This window comes from Amblyomma mixtum, chromosome 6 (genome assembly GCF_055824585.1).
Source record: "Amblyomma mixtum isolate Tamu chromosome 6, ASM5582458v1, whole genome shotgun sequence".
Classification (NCBI taxonomy): Eukaryota; Metazoa; Arthropoda; class Arachnida; order Ixodida; family Ixodidae; genus Amblyomma; species Amblyomma mixtum.
The window spans coordinates 130270185-130291551 of record NC_143017.1 but is presented as its reverse complement, the minus strand read 5'-3'; the positions used below and the strand labels follow the sequence as shown (position 1 = coordinate 130291551).

Sequence of the window (21367 nt, the reverse complement as noted above, 5' to 3'; positions counted from 1 at the left end):
AGAACATTCAGCGTAGCGTTACTGCTCTACCTCCACCGTTAACGCCCTCTTCTGACGCTGACACCCTGATGCACATGCGCACTTTACGCTAGCTGTAAGCGGTATCGGTAAAGGAATAAAGCTAGAGCGCCACATTAAAGCGTTGCACTTAAACGGCTTGCACACTGCGGTAAAAGGTGATGAGCATATGGCCAGCCAAAAACTAGTTCCGCAGTACGCGCCTACCATTTTATTTTAGTCCTCTGGTTCTATTGAAGACAATAACGAATCAAAACGAAACAAAGGACTGGCTCGAAACGCACGGCTACAGTCTACGCGCGGAATACTCGAACACTGTTTACGAGGTTTATTGCAAGAGAACTGCTTCACTTCAAAACAAAGCACCTGCACTTCATGGTGGGCCCGCGCATGCTCATCATATCTTAATGTGCTCCTGCAAGTCTCATTTGTGATATGCCCCATTTCGACTCCATAGCACCCTTGCAATGACTTATGCATGTCATACGACATCAAGCTGGTAAAATTGTGCACCCTCAGGTGCTCGCGTAACTCCAGCAATTAAACAAGAAAGAAACTGTTAGCTAATGGGCACTGGCTGTGCCCAAAAAGTAATTTTGACAGCCTCTAGAGACAACCACGGAGTTTGTCTTCGAGCCGAACGACGAAGGCCACGCGTCGTTCCAGGTGCTTGCTCCTTGTCAGTTACGCAAAACGCGCAACATTTTTACTCGAAGCACTCATATACCAGGTGTCCCAGCTAAATGTAATCAAGCTTTTAAAAAACACGGGGTGTCCTAGCCGTCTGAAACCAAATGAGAGTTGTTTAGAGTCGCGTGACCTAGTCCGCAGTATTTTTTTCGTTCTTCAAGGTTGACTAATTAGTCAAGCTTAATTAACTAGCTTTCTAATTATTGACTTAGGAACAAAGTGTGAATGGAAAAGTTGTAGATCGCGTTGAGAAACAGCTTATACTGAGACATTTACAGCAAAGTAATATTTACGTAAAGTAGTTTTTTTTACCGGCCTTTAACCATAACCCGCACAATAAGAAAAAGCTTCCACATGACAACTGTGCCACATAAAATCTTTTTTTTCTTAAGTCCTCTCCTCGATGAGACTTTGGGTGCACATTAGGGCAGAGAAGTCAGCGAGCAGCTGGTCACGTGACAACTTTCTTTTAAGGCCAATAAATGAAGCTACGTAAATCGTAACTTGACGGAAATAGCACTACTAGCGGTTTTTCGAGGTGATCTAAAACTTTTGCATTGACACTTTCTTCCTGAAGTTAATAATTAAAAAGTTAGCTAATTAAACTTAAGAGCGAAAAAATACTCAAGACTAGGCCACGCGACTATGAACAACCCTGAGTTGGTTTCACTGGACTAGGACACTTCGCCTTTTTTAGAAGTTTGGTTACATTTAGCTGGGATTTAAAAAGCAAATATTAAACTTTTTTTTACTCTTGCGTGCTTATTTTTTTCATTCTACTCATTTTCACGAAAATATCCGTCAGTGCAAACATTTCATAAGCATGCCACTACCCCGCGTCTACTGAATGCTGCGTCGATCAGAGAAAATCGGGAATTATCTCGTCTTGGCCGCCCCATTCTTCGGGCTCAAATTTCGCACAGAGGTGTCCTTTGGAGGTCAATTTTGTTTCATATCATGTTTGGATGGGGGACTAGCCTGAACTATAGAGGCTAGAAGGTTTGACACCTGAACCGAAGCAGTAAGCTTTCGCAGTATTTTCACAGCTATGATGCCGGTAGCGCCATCACACGCACTCCGGACGAACGAGAACTCTACCGTGCAGGGAGGCTGCGGTGAAACGCATGTGAGGAACGGAAAGTGCGATCAGTGGGGCAGTCACCTGCAAACAATGTTTGCTGCCCCCAATTTTGATACAGTAGTGAAGAAAGCACTTTTTTCTCCCTTCTTATTTCACTCCCACATTCCTCCCTTCCCTTATGGCGCGGTTCGGGTGTCCACTGGTACGCGAGACAATTACTGAGCAATTTCCTTGATTGAATGAATGAATGAATGAACTTTATTCCCGTCATCATGGGGCCTCACGGTCTGGGCGCAGCAATTAGGAGGGTGTGCCTCTCAGCCGGCTCTCAGCACCGAAGAACGCGGAGAAAGTCCTGTAAGCTGTCTCCGCCCGACAGATGATCAGTCTTTGCTGATCAGGGTCGTGGCTCCGGATCAGTTCTTCCCAGGCGGCAAGGTCTGGAATACCATGCGATTTAGCCCCAGGAGAATCCTGACACTCCCAAATTACGTGATTTTGAGAAGTCATCCCCAAATACCAAACTAAACCACTTTCAAACGAACCGCGCAACCGCTTTTACCCTCTTGCGTTTCGCCACAGCCTCAACGGTAGGGCACTCCAATAAAACTTGGGTTGGGCCTAGTTGGTACATGATGTTGTGAAGGTGTAGGTTGCGCAACCACGGGACAAACCACGAAGAAAGACACAGAGACACACACACTGGTTCCCCCGGTTTGCGCAGATGGTACCAGGGCTGTGAAAGCTATTTTGGTCCGCCGGCGGAGATTTTCGAATAATTCTGACCGAATTAGGCAAATACCCCCTAAACGAAAGCCAAACGCCACATATGTGCGAAATTTGAGCCCGAATAAGTGAGCGGTTCGGCCGAGAGAATTTGTTTTTCATTTTCTGTGAGCGACGCAACAGTCAGTTGCGTTGCTCAGCGCAAACGTTGCCACGCGTTCTGTTAGCTTTGTTTTCAATGTTGCCGTTGCATTTTCAGTTCTTGAAACGCACTAAATAAGGGGAAGTAATTATAAAATGCAGCTTTTTTTTTTTTTGATCAGCCAACCCGCTGTATGCCGTATACGGTTACGTCATTAGTGTAAATCGTGAAGCTATTGGAACTGAACGCGTGTTACTTCAATATATTTAACAAAAGGCAGTGAAAGCGCGCATGCAGAGCTTGGTATCGCGGAAACATTTGTCTCGCAGCAAGTTTGACAACGGTACTTATCTGGTTCAAAGCGGTGGCTCAGTGGTTATGGTGCTCGGCTGCTGACCCGAAAGGCGCGGTATCGATCCCGGCACCGGCGGTCGGATTTCGATGGAGGCAAGATTTTAGAGGCCCGTGTACTGTGCGATGTAAAGAACCCCAGGTGGTCGAAATTTCCGGAGCCCCTCATAGCCCGAGTTGCTTAAAGGGCCCCTGCCCACCCCATAATCCCAAACACTCTCTACCTCACTTTGAGCGAGCCTCCTCTCCTTCCATTCCCTCCTCGAAATTTTTCTCTCCCGCTCCTCGTCGAGTAGGCTCGGCAAGGCAAAATCACCACTTCCTTCTCCGGTGTAAGCCGGAGGCGTGGTGTCTGTGGAGTGCGTCACAGGGCGACGTCATGGCCCCGCCTTCAATAGAATTCTTTTCTTGGTTTTTGCATTTTCTCCGCACACTGAACGATCGAGAGGCGCGATCGGCTCGACCACCTAGACTTGTACGTTAGCGAGCGCATCCTTTCATACATCTGTTTGTCATTCCCAGTTAACGAGACATCTTTTCATTTTCTTTTAGGCCTCCCCACCGTTTCACGAGCGGAGGGGCGGAAGTCGGTTGTGTTCGAAACACACGGCGAAGCGCGGACCCGGCAACCGCCCGTTTGCTTTTCTCCATGCGTGTTTGTCTTTTCTCCGCTCCAAAGCATATGTCATTCATTGGAGTCAAGGCGTACGCAAGATGCACGAAAGATAAGCGGTGTGTGTGCGGAGCGGTCAAGTGGGCGAGCGAGGGAAAGGCTCTGCTGCACTAGTAATTAAAACCTTGTTTTGGAGGGCTTGCATAGAAGAAAAAAATCTGAGAAGGGAGCGCGTACGCAGAGCGTCTCGTGAGGTGATCACGGCGGGGGGAGGGGGGGGGGGGGAGCGAACCAACTCCCTCAGTTTTACTATTTTTTACTTTTTATGGCTAGGGTTCAAGGCTGTCGCCGCACGCTCCCTCCGCAGTTTTTTTTTTTTGTTCCTTCATGCGGGTTTGTAGGCATGAGCCAGAACAGAAGGCTCTGCGGAAAGCCTTGTGCAGACGACGCGACGCCAAGGCTACGCCCAACCTTCTCCCGTCAGTCAGAACGATGCACCAATGGAGTGCCTTTAGCGAAAGTAGCCCCCCTTGACGTCAGCGGGGTTCAGAGTAGTGGGCCGGGCCCGTTTTTGTTGAAGGAAAGAACGAGCGGGCTTTGATTTGAATTTTCGCAGCTTTTCGGGGCGCGCATGGCTCTAGTATTTTGCAGAGGTTATCTTCGATGCCTCATCTATGCAGTGGGCTTGTTTTTCAAAAATGTCCGGACCCTGGGCAGTGGCCCTTTAAGGACGTTAAACCATCACGAAGATATGACTCACATCTTCCTACTTCAGCAAAAACCAAATACTACCTATACAAATATTATATTATGAGCGACTGTCTCAGGTGGCATTCTTGGAACTCATAGCCAATCGTCAACAATTTTTTTCTAAATACACGACCGATCAAACAAGATATGAGTTCAGGCACACCAAAATACAAAAACCAAGAAACAGAACAAACTATGGTAGGCAGTCTTTAAACTGGCAAATCCCAAACCTTTTGATCTCCCATCCTGACTTAATTGATATTATGGAGAAATCTTCCTCTCTTTGCTTTTTGTAAGCGGTCGAAAATTTATTTTCAGGAAAATGCACGTTAATTTTTTTTCTGCTTACAACTTTCTGTTGATCGCACATTTGTTTTATTTTTAGAGCGCAGCTCTTTGGCGTCCGTTCCTGGGTTTCGCGTCGTCGTCGGCCTCGTAACCAGCTCCGCCCCCCTTTCATCCCCCCAGCGCTATCGGCGTCAGCGGCATCAGTCAGTCGCTGCTATCTCTTCCCTCCTCCCTTTATCGTGTTGTCCGCTTGCTGCGCGCGCTTCTGCCCCCATCGTTTGCCGCTGGGTGTACACGCCGCCCCCCTCCCCCCTCTTCCTGCGAGTCTCCGGTTGTCAAAGCGCCGGCTCGAACTTAATTCCTTTCTTCGCTCCTCCTCCAATGCAACCCCTGTGCGGTGGCAATCAGAGAGCCAGATCGGTGGCGGCGGATCTGTATATGTGCACCGCCCGAGCCGAAATTGCGAATACGTGTGAAAAATAAAAAAAAAATTCTGTGATAGCGCATACATGTGTTGCTCGATTTCTTTGCCTCAATCTATCGAAAAGGTGAAACAGCTTATTTGCTGCGCTCAAATTTCGCATTAGGAAGTAATGTAATCGTCGGTAATTTTTTTTGTGTACACAGTTAGTTTCTTATATATATGTGGGATCTGTATCTGCTTTTGCACTGCTCTGTTTTGTGTGTGTTTTTTTTCTTGTTTCTTTTGTTTTTCTAGGTATACTATTAGTTTCCATACATATTTTTGATCTATGCTCTTGCACTGTCCTTTCCTGTGATTTTTTTAGACGTGTTTTCTGCTTAATAAGAATATAATGAATGTTTCTATTAGGAAGTTGTGTTGCACAAACATTTGCACTGTGATCATTATATTGTTTATCTATGTGTATATATGTGCCCCTTGCTGTTGTGTTCGAGTGGTGCTTAGGGCCCAGTCAGGCGGATTGATTTTCGCCTTTTGCCCTCTGCACCAAGCCACTGTGTTGTCTGAATTTTCTTGAATAAAAAAAAAATCAAAATCGAACTTGCCCGTTCCAGATGCGCAAGGTGCAAACCCGTAATCGTCTGCTCTGAGATTGATTTTGATTAATTGACAGCTTTATGTATCCCGAAAGGGAACGGGCAGCGGGGGAGGGAGAGAGGTCCTAGGCTGCAGGTAGGCCTCCGCTACCCTCTAGGCCCAATCTAGGATCTTATCCTGGAGATCAGGCGCCGGGCTGCGTACGGCGGCAGCCTCCCATAGCACCTTTGAATTAATATTCATGGACTTTGGTAGGGGGCGATGAACACAATCTCGAGCTACTGAAAGCCGCCAGAGCCAGGTTGCCACCGAAGGGTGGTGGTGGCGCCATGTGCGCATTGACCATAGCTCGACCTCGGCTCTTTTGCGTCGCGGCGCTTTCTCCTGCACGCAACAGATGGTGCCACCACTGCTCTTCGCAACAACGCGACGGAAGCATGTTCTGTCTCGTGATGGTCGAGACATCAGCTTCCCTATTTCTTTCAACTAATGCAACATTCAGGCTAGAACACACCAAATGTGACCGCCCGTTCCAAAAGGAAGAGCCACGTCATCATCATCAGCAGCAGCAATAGCTGCAGCGTCACCACCACCAACGAAAACCCAGTGTTGCGGGTTTTTGGTTCTTCAATCTCGGTGCGCAGATTACGGGTTTGCATCAAGTGCGACTGAACATGGTACCATCGTCAAACTTACTTTGAGACAAAATTTGTCGGAATACCAAGCTCTGCGCGCAATTTCACCACAAACGAGCCACTGATCGAGTTGGGAGAATTGAAAAAGCCTTTACGATAAAGATGCACAAAAGTAACAGCGCACAACGATGTACCAAGAAAACAGGCGTAAATACCCTCAGCAATGAGGCAAACAGATATAAAAGTTCTTGGCCGATTAACTGCGAAGTTCAAAATCCGTCAAATGCAATTGTGTCGAATGGCATCACAGGCTTCTATCGACGAGACAGCATTTCAGTGCACTCAATGCAAGCTTGTCTGAAAAAATGCAAGCATCGTCTAATTGTCTCCTTTTTCTATCCCACCTCACTATTCGAAGTTCTAATTGAAGTGCACTTTTTCCAGTCGATTACAGTATGGATGCAGACACTGATCCTTTCCAAGAGGACGAAGCGGCACAGTTGTTCTACGCTGAGAGAGCGCTGAGCAGGGTGTGTACCTCTTCTCTGTGTTCCCATACTCTTTGTTTTCTACTTGCTGGCAACTGTGTATCTTAGACGCTTGTGCGGGCTGACTACCCATGAAGTACCCAAGGACAGCACAGGTAGGAGACTAACCTGAAGCACTGCAGACCAAAAAGAAAAAAAAAGCAGACAAATGTCCCACCTGAGAGCATTTGTGGTGAACTCCTGTAGTGCATAGGCAGCCAGCCAGGACCATTTGTGGACAAGACCGACACCCGACAAGTGGCTCCTAGCGATGTTTCCTCACAAGTAGTAGCAGTAATTAACTTTATTGACCAAATGAGCCGGCAAGAGTCTTCACCCTAGGCGGACGACATCCTTAGTTCACGAGGCCGTGGGTCCTGGCCGTTCGCCACGCCCTGCCCACCAGCTTAAGCTGGACCTCAGGATCGGGGCTGGTTAGCAGGGCCTCCCACTGCTCTTCGGAAAATTGTTGTGCGGGTGGTATCTCAGTGCCGTTGCACTCCCACTTCGATTAACGGTGCCAACACCAGTTTCACCATCCGAAAACTAAGGGAATTTGATTTCTCGGCATAATTTGTGAACATGGGTAGTACTCCACAACCAAGTCACTACAACCGCTGCACTGCACTTAGTTCCAAAAAAGACAGTCGAATCCTTCTGAAGCCAATGTGTGGCATCCTAAAACCGCATTAAATGGGGAGGAAAAAATAGTAAGTGAGAATGAAAAAGGAAGCGATTTTGAAAAATCTAGTGAATCAATTCTTACGCCAAATTCAGAATAGTTGTACAGGTAGTTGAGCTAGTTGGTAATACATCGTAGAAAATAACAGTGCAAACAGACGAAAGAAGCTAAGAACGGACACCGCTCAGCTGCGCGTATTTACTTCAGTTCGTTCCTAGTACCCCGAGACCTTTTCCTGTGCTGGTTTTCTTAGCAGCCCCAGTCCCAAAGTGAATGTGCTTGTGGCATCAATTCTTTGCTTCGTCTTTCGTCTATTTGCACTGCATTTTCTTCTAAACAGGTGCGGAAAAATATCGCACTCAAGAGCGGCGAGCACTATTTCCACAAAACTACCCTTGAATACGGGGCCCTGGCTGGCTATAGCAGAGTGGAAATATTTGCCTAAGCAGTGTTATTTAATGCGTTCATTTTCAGCAGAGCTCACTGATGACACCGGACAACGGCCGATTAACAGTGCCGACACCGGTTCCAATGTCCGATCTTGCACCGCTGCCACCCACTGAGAAGATATTTGGTGAGTTAGTGCTCGGTGCCTTGCCTTGCATATATGTACCGTCCTTTTCAAGAGTTTCCAGACCACCAGGTTTTATTCTAGGCATTGCAGTGCGGCTTACTGCACTGTGATGATGACCTCACGAGGGTGAGGAAAACTATCATCTTCGTCAATCCATATCTTAAAAGTTCCAGGAAAGTTACGCTGCATGACGCACCAGAAGGACTGGTGACCTGATCAGGACCCTTGAAAAGGACGAAAAGGGGCGTGTAATGTTGCATGCAATTCTCAAATGAAAGTGTGCATGCGATATCCCGCACCGTGAGTGATGTTGTGCGGTAGACGGAAACTGTACCATGTAACTGTTTTTTCTTGGCAAGCAGGCAAAGTGGCGGAGTTGCGTCACCAGCACAATGAACAGATGAAGGTGCTGAAGAGAGTGCAGGAACTTCGCCAGGCCCGGCTCAGCAAAGCACTGCAACGAAAGCTCGAAGCACGTCGCCGTCGGAAAAGCACAGCGTCCCATGCCAGGGAAGAATGATGAAGACCAACATACATTGTTTCAAAGCTGCTGGTGGCGGCAAAAGAAAAAAAAGATCAGTTTTGTTTACTCTTTCGTCGTTTTACTGTTCTGGGAGCCTTGTCCTCAAGCACTTGCAGCCATATGCAAGAAGTGCTTATTACAATGGGCCTCAAATTAATTTCAAAGAAATAGCCTTGGTTTGCTGAAAATTTTTTGCCATAACCACAAATTCAGTAAAATCTATAAAGAACAACGCGTTCGATGAAAAATCCACTGTAGTGCAGGGTGGTCGGCACTTGGCTGAGATCTTCACCAGTTCAGGATATATTTTTCTACAAATACTAAGCAGACTAAACTGCGCTATACCTAGGTTAGCCCACTCCATGAATGCATGCGTGTTGCTCAATGTTTTGATCGTATGCACATACAAGGGATAACACAAGGAAGGTTGTCACTAAAGAAAAATTTATGCACTTCTTTTGCTATGTTATTTGTAAGCATAAATATGCCTGCTTAGAATCATTGCCTTTTGTCAGCACCTTGACAAAAGAAGTTGTTTTAATTTCATTTAGGTACTTTCCAATTGTGTCATGCATTCCAGATGAGGTCAGTCTGGCGGATGCAAGGAACGAAGAGGCTAGCGTTGGCACAGGCATATTTAAAGACATTTTAAATACAAGATGAGCTAACCAGACACACAAAAACTATCACACTGGAAGAGAGGAATGCAGACGCTACATGCACATGTGAGTGCAGACAAAAGCATGCGCGAGGAGGCTACGAAATTGTACTCGAAGGCAACTGAGAAATCATCACAAAAAACAATGTGAACATTCCAAAAGCATAAAAATCTGCAATGTTTTCAAGGAGTCTCTCTTTGGTCATCTCGTGAGGATATTGTGCATTGATGAGCAGATATATCTCTCATACGGTGTGTTCCATACAAATCCTTATTTCCATCTTGTGTGTCGATACACACAAAATTAGAGCCAATGGCTCAGTGGTTATGGTGCTGGGCAGCTCATCCGAAAGACGCAGGTTCAACCCCGGCTGCAGCAGTAGCATTTCAATGAAGCCGAAATGCTACAGGCCTGTATACTGTGCGATGTCAGTGCACGTCAAAGAGCCCCAGATGGTCGAATTATCCGGAACCCTCCACTACGGCATCCCTCATAGCCTAAAGCCTAAGTCGCTTTAGGATGTTAAACACCATAAACAAGAAATGAGAGCCAGTTTTTAACAACGCAGTTGTTGCTAATGGCGCACTAGCTTAAAGCTAACTATTACAACAGCAAGTCTCCTATGCATAACCTTCTACGACCTGCATACCAGTTCAAAGGGGGCCCGCAAGATCCAGCAAATATCATCTCCCTGTTCATAGTTTCTATTATAACGTCTTGTTTTAAGGCAACTTGATCTAGAACAACAATGGAGGGCATTGATTGCTGAATTATAATACAGCGTTTCCTTCCACATTTTGCTCTTTCCAGTCCTGTATTCCCACGATTCTTTAATTTCCATTTATTGTGCCTAGTTATCAGTCTCGGTTTCGCGCACTTTCTTTCTGACGTTCATGGCAGCTTCCCTTAGCCAGTTGTTGCCCATGTAACCTGTCGTAAGCATTAGTCTTTTTCCTCTACGATGTGTGCAGGCTTTTGCTGTACAAGTACCTCAAGACTTCAGATGCTCACGTCTTCACATCTGTTTTTCTTATAGCTGGATACAACTCGAGAACGATAAAAACAGTATGTGCTCCTCAAAAGATGCTCTCCAGCCAATGACAGAACCTGGTTTGGTTTGGTTAAGGTTTATGGGGTTTAACGTCCCAAAGCGACTCAGGCTATGAGAGACGCCGTAGTGGAGGGCTCCGGAAATTTCGACCACTAGGAGTTCTTTAACGTGCACTGACATCGCACAGTACACGGGCCTCAAGCATTTCTCCTCCAAAGAAATTCAACCGCCGCGGCCGGGACAATGACAGATTCTCATGATATCGCTGTTAATATGACAGATTCTCATGACATCGCTGTTAATCTGCTGTTAATCCCCTTGCACCTGCCAGTCCCCAGTAGTGTCTTGCTAGCAGGGCATTAATCACGTCACGACACCTGGTGACACTATTGGCAGGACCTCCTCGGAGGGGCATTTTCCACCAGCTATGCGAGCGCCATCTACCCCGAGACTGTAAAAGCTATTCAACCAGCTGCTTCGTACCACTGGTGTCAGAACCACTAATTACATACTAGCGCACTCTTTAGTGGGTGTGTTGTAGCACGATGCCATCTACCACAAAGGCTATTGAAGCTCTCCCTTCTATTCTCCTTACCCACCAGTTGCGTGCTGTCATAGTCACGTGGTAAGCAAAGCGAGCGTGTGGCAAGAAGAGGCCTTCATTAGAGACCTCTAGCATAAAGTATACTGCTACCACTCACCGCGTGCTGTCAGTGCACACGCGCAGATTTCCCTGATGGGGCTACTACGTGTACGGCAGCTGAGAACACACCTGCTGCATTGGGATTATCTGCGCACATGCAGCAGCAATATGCGCTAAGCTAGATGTCTTTATTACTTATTCTGAGCGCCGCCTCTAGCTATAGTGCCATCGACTGGCCAGGCCAACCTAAGTGTTAACGGGTGATGTGTGTGTTTGTGGTGGATGGCTAGCAGAAACAGCTGAAGCTGCAAAATTTAATTTTGCCATCAAGGTTTCCCTACATGTGCAAGCTGAGTGCAAACATGCCAGCAGCAAAGGTAGAAAAGTATGCATTTACTCCTGCTTCCAGAAGTTAAGCTATACCGCACATGAAGTGTAATGCGGGACCTAATAGTGGCCCAATAAAGGGACACTGAGGGCAACTCCATCAAATTACTGTTTTCAGTAAAAAATGACTCCCAGGCTCTTTATGGCTATGCAAACCTTTATATGGCAATAAAAAACTCAATTATCGCTCAGAAAAATGATTTAAAATCTTTCCGCCAGTTAATTCAAGCTCATGACACCCTTACTGAAAAGGCGACTTAGCATATCCTCTCGAATCTGCGTCGACAAATCGGTGTCTCAGCAAGAGATTTCCCTGCGCAACTGGCTGATGAAGGCGACATCTGCATTTCGTTTTTTGGTCTTTTAAAACTTATACAACCTCTCTTTTCAGTGAGAGTGGTCTCTTTGTGAATGCGGTACCCTATCGATATAGGCCAACTTCTATTTGTCCTCATAAGGAACACTGAGGACAAATAGAAGTTGGCCTGTATCAATAGATTCGAGCGTTCAGATGACAATGGTGCTGTCACTAAAAACGAAGCTTTAACACATATATAAATATATAAAAAAGGTTGACAATGATATACATATACTGCCGCCACCGGCCGTTCTCACAAGCAAATCCGGTGCCAAGATATTTCAGTGCGCATATCCCCGTGGCTAAGCTGCACTGTTATTCACTTCTGCAGTGGCTCAGTGGTTACGGCACTAGGCTGCTGACCCGAAAGACACGGGCTCTATCCTGGCCACGGCGGCCGAATTTTGATGGAGGCGAAATTCTGGAGGCCCGTGTACTGTGCGATGTCAGTGCACGGTGGTCCCCCCCAGGTGGTCGAAATTTCCGGAGCCCTTCACTACGGCGTCCCTCATAGCCTGAGTCGCTTTGGGACGTCACAAGTTTGAAATCAAGCAGGAGGAAAAGTTATAAAATCCAATTTTCTCAGCAATAAATGCATCTTCTTTTGCGCAACAAACGCTATAACAGCCGAAAACAGCCAAAGAATAAGTTTTTACAGAGAAGATAAATCGGATGCAGTTGCCCTCAGTACCATGGGACTGATAAGTATGGTTGTGCTGCTTACAAAATAGAAAGAAAATATTGTAAGTCTTTGGCAGAGCACAAAATATATATTCTTAATCACAATGAATGACAAAAATCACTGACTCTTCCTTTGGCAAAACTTAGTTCTGCTTCGGCCTCTTCCAATGCTTTGCTGCCTTTTCTTCCATGCGATACTGATTTCTGAAAGGATAAAAGCATTTAAATTTGTTAAACTCAATATCATAAGGGGAACATTTATGAGCAGTCCTTGGAGGGGGCAATCGAATTTGCAAATGCATGAAGAAAGCGGCTGTCAATGTCATTTTGCCATGAAAAATTTCTTGTCCAATGCAAAGGGTCATCCACCACCCTTTAAATCTACTTATGAGTACCATGGCATCTCGGGCAGACACAATGCCAAATGCACTAACAATGAGGTTTTAAAACTCTCAAGACATGCTAATGCAATTGAATCAAGGCTTATAGATGGTCAGGGCCCCTATTTCAAGGCTCCGTTAGTTTCAGCAAGCCTTTTCACTCTTTATGAAACATTATGGCTTCACATTTTTGCACTTTTGGCATTTTTTTCATTCATAAATGGACCTTAAGATAATCCCAGAATTTCTTCCGGTCCCTTGAAATCCAAATTAATAAGGCTTTACTGGCCATTATGTTATTTTTAGTAGCTAGTCAGGAGTCATTTCATGGATTTCATTTTGCATGACCACGTTACAGATTACACACTGTTATGCTGTCTAATCGAGTAGTGTAAACTCCTGTGCACATCATGATTTTTTATATAGTCCTGAGTCAGACTAGCTTTGTTTATTTCATTAGCAAATACCCATACTATATAAAAAAAAGATAAAAAAAATAAGGGCAACATTTCCCTGTTTATCTTTTTCTGATATAGTTCTTCTTGCTCAACAGATATTCAATATTGATTTGATACTCGAAGCCATTCTTTCTTCATATTCGTATTCGATTCATATTCGCAAATTTTAATATTCGCATACCCCTACTTAAGAAAGATGGATTGTAAAAAAACGATTTTCTTAAAAAAGAAAAAAAAAAAACAGCAGATGTGCACAATGGACTTCTTAAAGAAATAAACGCCACTTCTGCCTGACTTCGTACTCTTGGCTGCAATATGTGAAGTCCAGTAACGACGAACTTCAGATACAACAAATACAGTCCTTGTGGCTGTCAGGTCTGCTAATAGTGGGTTGAATTGTAAAAACACTGCCAAAAAATATTAATTCTGAGAGAGCATGTACAAATTTGCGACCTAAAATATTAATACCAACATGCACCACATGTGTGTGTGTCATAAATCAGTCAAAAAGGTGCTAATGGTCACAATAGGAAAGATGCCCTTTGAGAGAGTGCTGAAAAAGAAAAAACGTTGGGACAAAGTCCACCATTCTCACCTCGACTGCCACCTTCTACCGAAATTCCAGACACGTCCAAATGATGGAAGCCATTCTTGCGATGTCTCCGAGAAGTGGTCGAAGTTTGCACCCACGCGATTGGGGTTCAGTTTCTTTCGCTTCTCCATAAACACTGAAAACACAAGTATATACTGCTTTAGTGATTCCCACACAACAAGCTTTCCAAGAGAAATAAGACTGTTCACACTGCACTTATTGATGGCATGCAGGCCGGATTGTTGCGGCTGTGAATGGCAATTCTGTCCCATTCTGCCGTCGCTCCACGTTTGCCACAAATGCATTTGCGTGCATACATGCGCACACCTGGATTCTCATCATGCATGTAGCACATGAAAGGGTTGAGTGCAGGTAATTCAGTTCTATTTTTCTCCGCCTACCATGGTCACTTGTAGGTCCTGCATGACCCTCAGCATGAACAGTGCAGTAACTCCACGATGGTGGCATACCGGCTGTGTTGTTTGGGTACTGAACCCAAGGCCCAAGAATTTAATTCCAGCCATGGCGGCGACATTTCAATAGAGGCGAAATGCAAAACACATTCACCATCTAAAGGCAGCCGCTGTGGCCAGGATTTGACCTCACAACACTGGCCTCGGCAGCCGAGTGCCAAAGTCACTGAGCCACCATAGCATTTACAGAATGAACCGACTCTTTCTGAAGATCAGGACAGTGAGGAAAAGGATATGACGGGCCCTCCGTACAGTGCCTCTGAAAGTCCTGAATGGTGGGACCGATGGGGACCTTGGAGATTTCTCCAATGCACGGCTGCTTGGCTGGGGTTGGCCCTTCTCCCTCATCCTCATCACTGTCGTCGTCAAGCCAAGGTGGCTTTGCTCCGGTGTGGATGTTCCCTTTTGTGGCCTGCAGCAATACAGGTTCTCATTGTACACCACCCAAAATGCGGGCCAGTCACCAAGCTTTTAGCCCCCTAGCAGACTTGGACGAGCCAGGCTCGTCATAAGCAGACTGTCATTTCTGGTTCGTGACGAATCCAGCTTGTTGTGCGTTTTGTGTCGAGTTTAAGGCGACCGGGACTTGTCCAAAGCATTTTTTTTTTGTTTGCTGAAAGATGGCAGCGAGGGTGGTAAATAACCATTTTGACACCATTTTCGAGCAAAAATGTGTCCGCCTGGGGGTCACGGGTCACCGAAGACAACATCATCCAATTTTTGTTTTCAGTAAAAATTTACTCTTTTCCTGGCTATGCTGTTTGTACGGCAGCACAAGGTGCATTTGTGGTTGAGGAAATTGTATTTAAACTTTTGTTGCCCCTCCATTCTAACTAGTGACATCAAGACTGAAAACTACTTAGTGATCACTAGTAGGAAGTGAACAGCGTAGCTCCTGTGATCTGCACACAAAAAACTGTCTTGGTGCACCACAGACTTACTGCAAAAATGACTAGTGATGACAATACCTGCATTTAATTTTTTCACTGTTTCTGGCTTATGAAAGCTCCGTTTCAAGTGAAAATGGTGTCTTTGTCATTAGGACAGGGTAAACTATTGATACAAGACAACTTCAGCTTTTCCTCAGCGTTACTACCATGTGCGGAAAAGCAATTCCAACTTTGCAGTTCACGCAGTCTGTCAAGACATTACACCAAGCCAAAGTGGCCTGCTGATCAAAGGAAGCCCTTCTGCCCCAAGACCTTTTTTAAGTTCTAAAGAGGAATGGCGCGGCGGGGGGAAGATGCGAACGAAAGAAAGAGCGCACACACAAGCGCCTTGGTGCTTGTGTGCGGGTTTTCTTTCTTTCGTCCACGTCTTTCCCTGCCGAGCCATTCTTCCCAGAACACGTCGCACCAACTTGTCCAAACCTCTTCGCTTTTTTAAGATCTTACTGTTTATGCTGTATGAGTTACATCAAAAGTACAGAGTACTGCCACATATAAGCCTATGTTATTTTCCAAAAATCGCCATCTGAAGTTGAGGGCTCGAACAATACACAAAGACAACCTAGTATTTGCGGAGTCTAAAGAAGTTTCGGCCGAGTCGCGGCTAGCACACGCCTCATGTCAGTTCTCAGCAGGATGCACAGAGTAAAAAAAAAAAACTGGGAAAAAAATTACCATTCCATGTGCAAATCAGTGCCACTATGAAAATTCCAACTGCACATCGTTTACACGGCTTGCTCAAGCTGGTGGTCGCTTTCACTGATGAGCAGCAGATGGTGTGAGCGCAGACTTCCAGTAAACTTCGAAGCAGCGTTCCACAGGACCGCTGGGAGGGAGAGCATTTATCGCTTTTGGTCTCCATTTGCCTCTAACTGTTGGCCTTGCGATTTTATATCTGGAGTCATAATTTTTTTTGGTGACAGTGATGGTAACTTATTCTCGGAGTTGACTTACATGTCACAAAATACGGTGAATGGAGCACGTATCTCTGGTTTACTTTCCCTGGCTCTTGGTGCTTGAAGACTGAAAGGCGCAGTATACAGAACCCAAAATCTAGTACTGAAACATTTCTGCATAACCACAATTTCCCTCCAAAATTCCACAATCTCGTGCATCATGCATCTGTTGAGTTCTGATGCCATTTGCAGTTTTCGCTGTCGTAATGCCTCTGTCGAGAAGATTGTTTTGAGACATTTCCTTCTTTTTCTTTTGTTGAACTGACTAAACCTAGGAAGCGAATTGAGAAAGAGTGAAGTTTGGGGCCTTCACAACTACATAAAGTGTAAAAACAGAATCAACGACAAATTGACAACAGCCTCCGTGCAATGTCCAGAAACTATTATTAGCCCTCCTGAGCAGTAACAAACACTTCAAACAACTGCTTAAACTTGCAGCCCAGTTGTTTTTACGAAAAGAAAATGAAGGCAGGACATCTTTACATTTCTGCCCAGTAAATACATACAACTGGTACAGACTTTGTCAAAAGTAACCAGGCTACACGTTTTTTTCTTATCAGTTGTATATTAAAGCTATTATGACAGCCCTCAAGCTCTAAATCTCTGTATGGTAAGAAGAACCCCTGTTCTCACCTTCAAATAACTTTTTGATCTTTAGGGAAGCCGTGAGGGCTCTATAATACAAATGAGAAGCAAACCATGGAGCCTGGTTACTTTTGACAAAGAGTGTACATGCCTTATAAATGACAATATTGCAATGCGTGACGTACTATACAACCTCCTGCCAGTGCTAATCAAATAATCACTGCCTAGGTGAAACACATTTTTAAAGAAGCCCAGCTAGCAGGCTTAGTGAGCAGTGACATTTTTGCTAATAAATGAGACGGACTGTCATAACAGCACAAGCATTAATGCACGCCAAATTCCCACACAAAATTCTATTAAAAGAAGAAAACAATGGGGCCCAAACCTGTTTGCCTGATGAGCTGCCGTTCACCGATGACCAGTGGCTGCAACCGGGCTGGGGTTCGGGACCAGCGTGTTCGCTGACTGCTGAAGAGTACTGTTGTTTGGATATTCAGGATCCACGGCCCATTGAGAGTGTGAGCATTTTTACAAAGGGCACGAAAGAGCCAGAGGTACTCTACAGCCAAAGTGAACGTGAGCTACATATGTATTTCTGAAAAAGCTGACAATACTGCCAGCAGAATTCCCTGAGAAACTGATATGCGCAACCTATGCTTAGCACTGTACATCACACTCTCAGATGAGAGCCTATATCAATGTTTCAGAAAGTCTGCTTAGCACATTTCGTACTTTCCTGTGACAAAGAAATAAGTTGATCACCATCACCATCATCAGCCACACCACGTCCACTGCAGGATAAAGGCCTCTGGTACAGATCTCCAGTCAACCCTGTCCCATATGTCACCCGCAGCCACCCTATCCCAGCAAACTTTCCAATCTCATCTCCCAACCCTGGCTATGCCTTTTTTCCATTGGAATCTGCTCTGCTAATCTAACAAATTAGCAATTATCTCTTTGCCGCATTATATGTCCTGCCCAGGCCCATTTATAACTTGATTTCTGCTACAATATCATTATTGTGAGCTGCTAAACCAGTAAGTGCAAAAGCAAAAAGCTTGTCTTTTCAAGATGCAACAAAAGTAAGCGCTTAAGCAATATTACCACGCTGGCAGGCACATATGGTTTTTAAGGCTCAGAACAGGAGAACATGACGAAAGACTATTACCATCATGTCCAACTTTTCAAGTTGTTAAAAACTATGTGCCCACCTTCAAGTTAAGGGCATCAAGCTGCATCACTAATGCAAACCACAACATGATTTGGATACATTTCATCCAGAACAAACCTCGAAGCGTGCCTCTGTCACAATGTCCATCCTTTGCTTGTCAGTTTTTTGGATGGCGGCAACAGTCTAGCAAAAAGAAACAAGAGAGAACAACATACTCAGAGTTGGATCATAATACTGGCCTTTTTGCAGGGACAGGACAGGAGGGGAATGACCCCTAAGCGAGAACTTTTTACACAGGAAAACCCCGCCACACTTCATTTTTTTGACCAAAAGAAAAATTAAAAGAAATGCACGGCTCAAATAGAATTGCAACCCCTTCCAAAATCCCCCTCCAAGAGTGACCCATAAATCTGCTTCTGCATTTATTAATTGTACATAGTGCAAAGCAGCACCTGTAAATATGTAACTAATAATGCACAGATTTACTACGTTGAAGACTGAGCAACAGCAGCAGCAAACTTGTTTTGCTTTAACAGTAGCTGGTAGAGCGCTGCACAGGGCGTAATTATTGGCCTGAGCCCACCAGACTCATCGGTTACCCGCTCGAGCCCAGTCCAGCCTTTCCAGTACACGCTCGGTCTTGAAGCGGAAACTAGCCCTAGCGTGTCTTTGTTGATATCCACGGCACCACTTCAATGGGAAGTGGTGCCGTGGACTTTTCTTAAATTTCAAACTTTTCACCGAGACTCCCTCATCTGCTTCAACGAAGCTGTTTAAATGGCTTTGCTGGAGAGTGCGCCATGAACCGCACTGATTTGAAATCGTCTTAACAACATAGTAACTTCAAAGCAAATGCATTGAAAATACCCTTCACGATCCTGGGCTAGAGGGGACAACACGTTCTCAGTAAGGTTGCACTTCAGGTTTGTTGGCGTGACAAGACAGCGCACCGATTCGTTGGTTCAAAGTATCTTCGAATGATGAAAACAAAGTGTCTATTTAATAAACTACAGCATAGGGAAGCTGTATTGATGCTTCTACTGCAATGCGCAATGTTCCACAAGGAGCTGAGATGGTGGAAAACAAAATTATGGTATCTATAATGTTTTCTGCACTTGGAAAGCTATGAGGTGGGGAATGAAAGATCAGCAAATGAGATTCAGGAATACTAAACATGCAGTATTTTTCTGCCTTTCCAGCATCGTTTAATTTATTTATTCTTTTATTTCTGACATGCCACATATTATTACTGTCGATAAAAGTTAGCAGGCCAGAAATAAATGGTTGAAAATTGGCAATTTATCATGGCCTGCCGTTTTTTAACCGCAGGAGAATATAGCAATGGCATATTCAGTAAAAGTAACCATTTAGTCACCAACCCTGCAGCCGGCCCAGGACAGTCATTGTAAAAGCCTGAAGCCGGCTCGGGCCCAGCTCAGACCTGGCAAGAAACTGCTGTACCAGACCAAGCCAGGCCTGGCCCACAGGCTGGCCAAGGTTCGGAATTTCGGGTAAGCCCATGCAGTGTTTTCGTAGCTGGAAGAAATATATACGCAGTGGTGATATTCACGAGACTGATCCAGGAACTGCCTGCAAGACTACAACTGCTTCCTGTAACAACTGTAAGTTTGTAACATGAGGTCTCCTGTGCAGCCTTTGGCTTTGGGACCTAAATGAATCTAAATTCTGAACAATAGAAAAAAAGCTCTGAAGACATCAGAGCATCTGCAGGCCTGTACTGCCTGTGACAAAACAAACAGGTTGCCTGTGCACAGGCATTTTGTTAGCAGTGTTTGCCGCACCTTCTGATGCAGTCTCTCCATCTTCTCAAGGTAGGCTTTTTCCTCCGCCTCAATCAGTGGTTCAGCTCTGCACAACAGAATCACCTTTGTAAATGGCAGCACCCTTGCAGCATGTTGAAAAAAATACACCACTACTAAGTGGAGAGAGGCATAGGACATACTTTGAAAGCATGGCATTATTTATGACGTAGAGTGGAACAGATGCTTTGCTGACTTTGTTTTTCCAAAAGAATGATTTGCAGGCTGCTTCATGACTTGGTCTAGAAGGAATGAGAGAGAGAGAGAGATTCACATAAAGCTGCTTACAGTGACACATCGAGGCCCTCACACATTTTCTGTTGTGAATGTATTGTGCGTGTATGAACTTGGCTCTAGGAGAAATAAACAAAAACATGCAAACAAGCATCTGCTATGCAACAGCGTACCACAAATGCTAAGTAAAATATATTAAACCATATAAAATCCATGACAATATAAAGTAAAGGTGTATGCAAAGGTACATTTATTATTTAAAGTCCTACATGGAGAACAAACCAGACAAGGTGGCTAAGACGAAAAAAACGAGTTGCTCACTTTGATAAATACAGGGTAATGACAGCAATATTCATGTTTAGTGATAAGTGCGAAGTGCCCAAATTATGTGTCAAATAGCGGTCCAGCAAATCAAAAGTGATTGCTTATAATGTGAAGGCTGTGACTTAAGTCACTATAATGAACAAATGTGCTGGCAATTGAAATTATAGATCTATTAATATCCCAAGAGTGCATCAGACACGGTGTATCGTGGTGTATCGAACTGGGGCTGCGACAGGCCCGTAACAGAGGTGCAGCCAAACGTAGTTATGAGTAAGAAAAGTAGAACACATGATAAAGAAGTATATGAAACTATATGAAACGCCCGACCAGATCTGCACACGAACGGCAGGACGCAAGCTAGGAGATACTTACGTGGAAAGGTGCAGCAGAAAATTGTGGCTGTGGACGCTCAACGCTGTTCCTTCTTTTCTCCCGTGTTTTTCGACCTCCTGAGCGCAGAAGTAGCACCAAACTTTGGCACCATCTTCCCAAAGAAGATCGTGCACTTCAGGCTTTTTCAGGAACTGCTTCGCTTCTCTCACCTAGCCCGAACAAAACACACGTTGCGGCGAAAGTCACCACTGTGCCACTCACGTTCTGCACTTACCTTTTTAAGAAACTTGGCCAGAACGTTCTTGACGATTTCCTGGTGTTTTTTTGAATATACGTGCTTCTTCCCAACGTTGTGGCTTATCCTGCACAACTCGCATAGCGTGTACTGCATGAACGACTCAATAGTCTCCATAATGCTCGGTTCGCTGTACTTGAGATTAAAATGTAGGAACGAGAGCTTGCAATTATATCGTGGAGAGCGCAGTTTCAGCTCTTTTTTGTAGTAAACATTGTGTTCCTCACTGCCATGCTCACTGCACTGTGCTAAAACGAAAACAGTCTGCCAAACATCACGTGGTACACAATGTGGCCATATGCTACACACATCTGTCCATGTAGCAGCAAAGAAATTGTTGAACAAGAGCCGGCAGAGTATCCATCATAAAAAAGCTTAGTTTTATAACTATTTCTTTGC

General features: G+C 45.0%; 2 protein-coding genes across 4 annotated transcripts in view; one reads left to right on the top strand and one right to left on the bottom strand.

Annotated features, from left to right (window-relative positions):
* The window catches only part of synr (BH3-only protein sayonara), a 42732-nt gene extending 34035 nt beyond the window's left edge, over window positions 1–8697 (top strand). The window contains exons 11-13 of one of the 3 annotated variants that reach the window (XM_089549173.1): window positions 6760–6845; window positions 8002–8098; window positions 8458–8697. In XM_089549173.1, coding sequence (XP_089405299.1) covers window positions 6760–6845; window positions 8002–8098; window positions 8458–8618 — 344 coding nt within the window. In that variant the 3' untranslated portion in view covers window positions 8619–8697. Of the gene's footprint in view, window positions 1–6759; window positions 6846–7998; window positions 8099–8457 lie in introns of all 3 variants that reach the window. The other 2 variants (XM_089549172.1, XM_089549174.1) reach the window with 2 other exon arrangements.
* A 3770-nt stretch (window positions 8698–12467) lies between these two features.
* LOC149340410 (centrosomal AT-AC splicing factor-like) lies at window positions 12468–21192 on the bottom strand. Its single transcript, XM_089549171.1, has 9 exons — window positions 20948–21192; window positions 20713–20882; window positions 19926–20024; window positions 19765–19831; window positions 18080–18145; window positions 17177–17269; window positions 14556–14715; window positions 13834–13966; window positions 12468–12604 (listed from the first exon to the last, which is right to left on the bottom strand). The coding sequence occupies exons 1-9, from the start codon at window positions 21083–21085 to the stop codon at window positions 12544–12546; spliced, it is 987 nt and encodes a 328-aa protein (XP_089405297.1). The 5' UTR covers window positions 21086–21192; the 3' UTR covers window positions 12468–12543.
* Window positions 21193–21367: the final 175 nt, after the last annotated feature.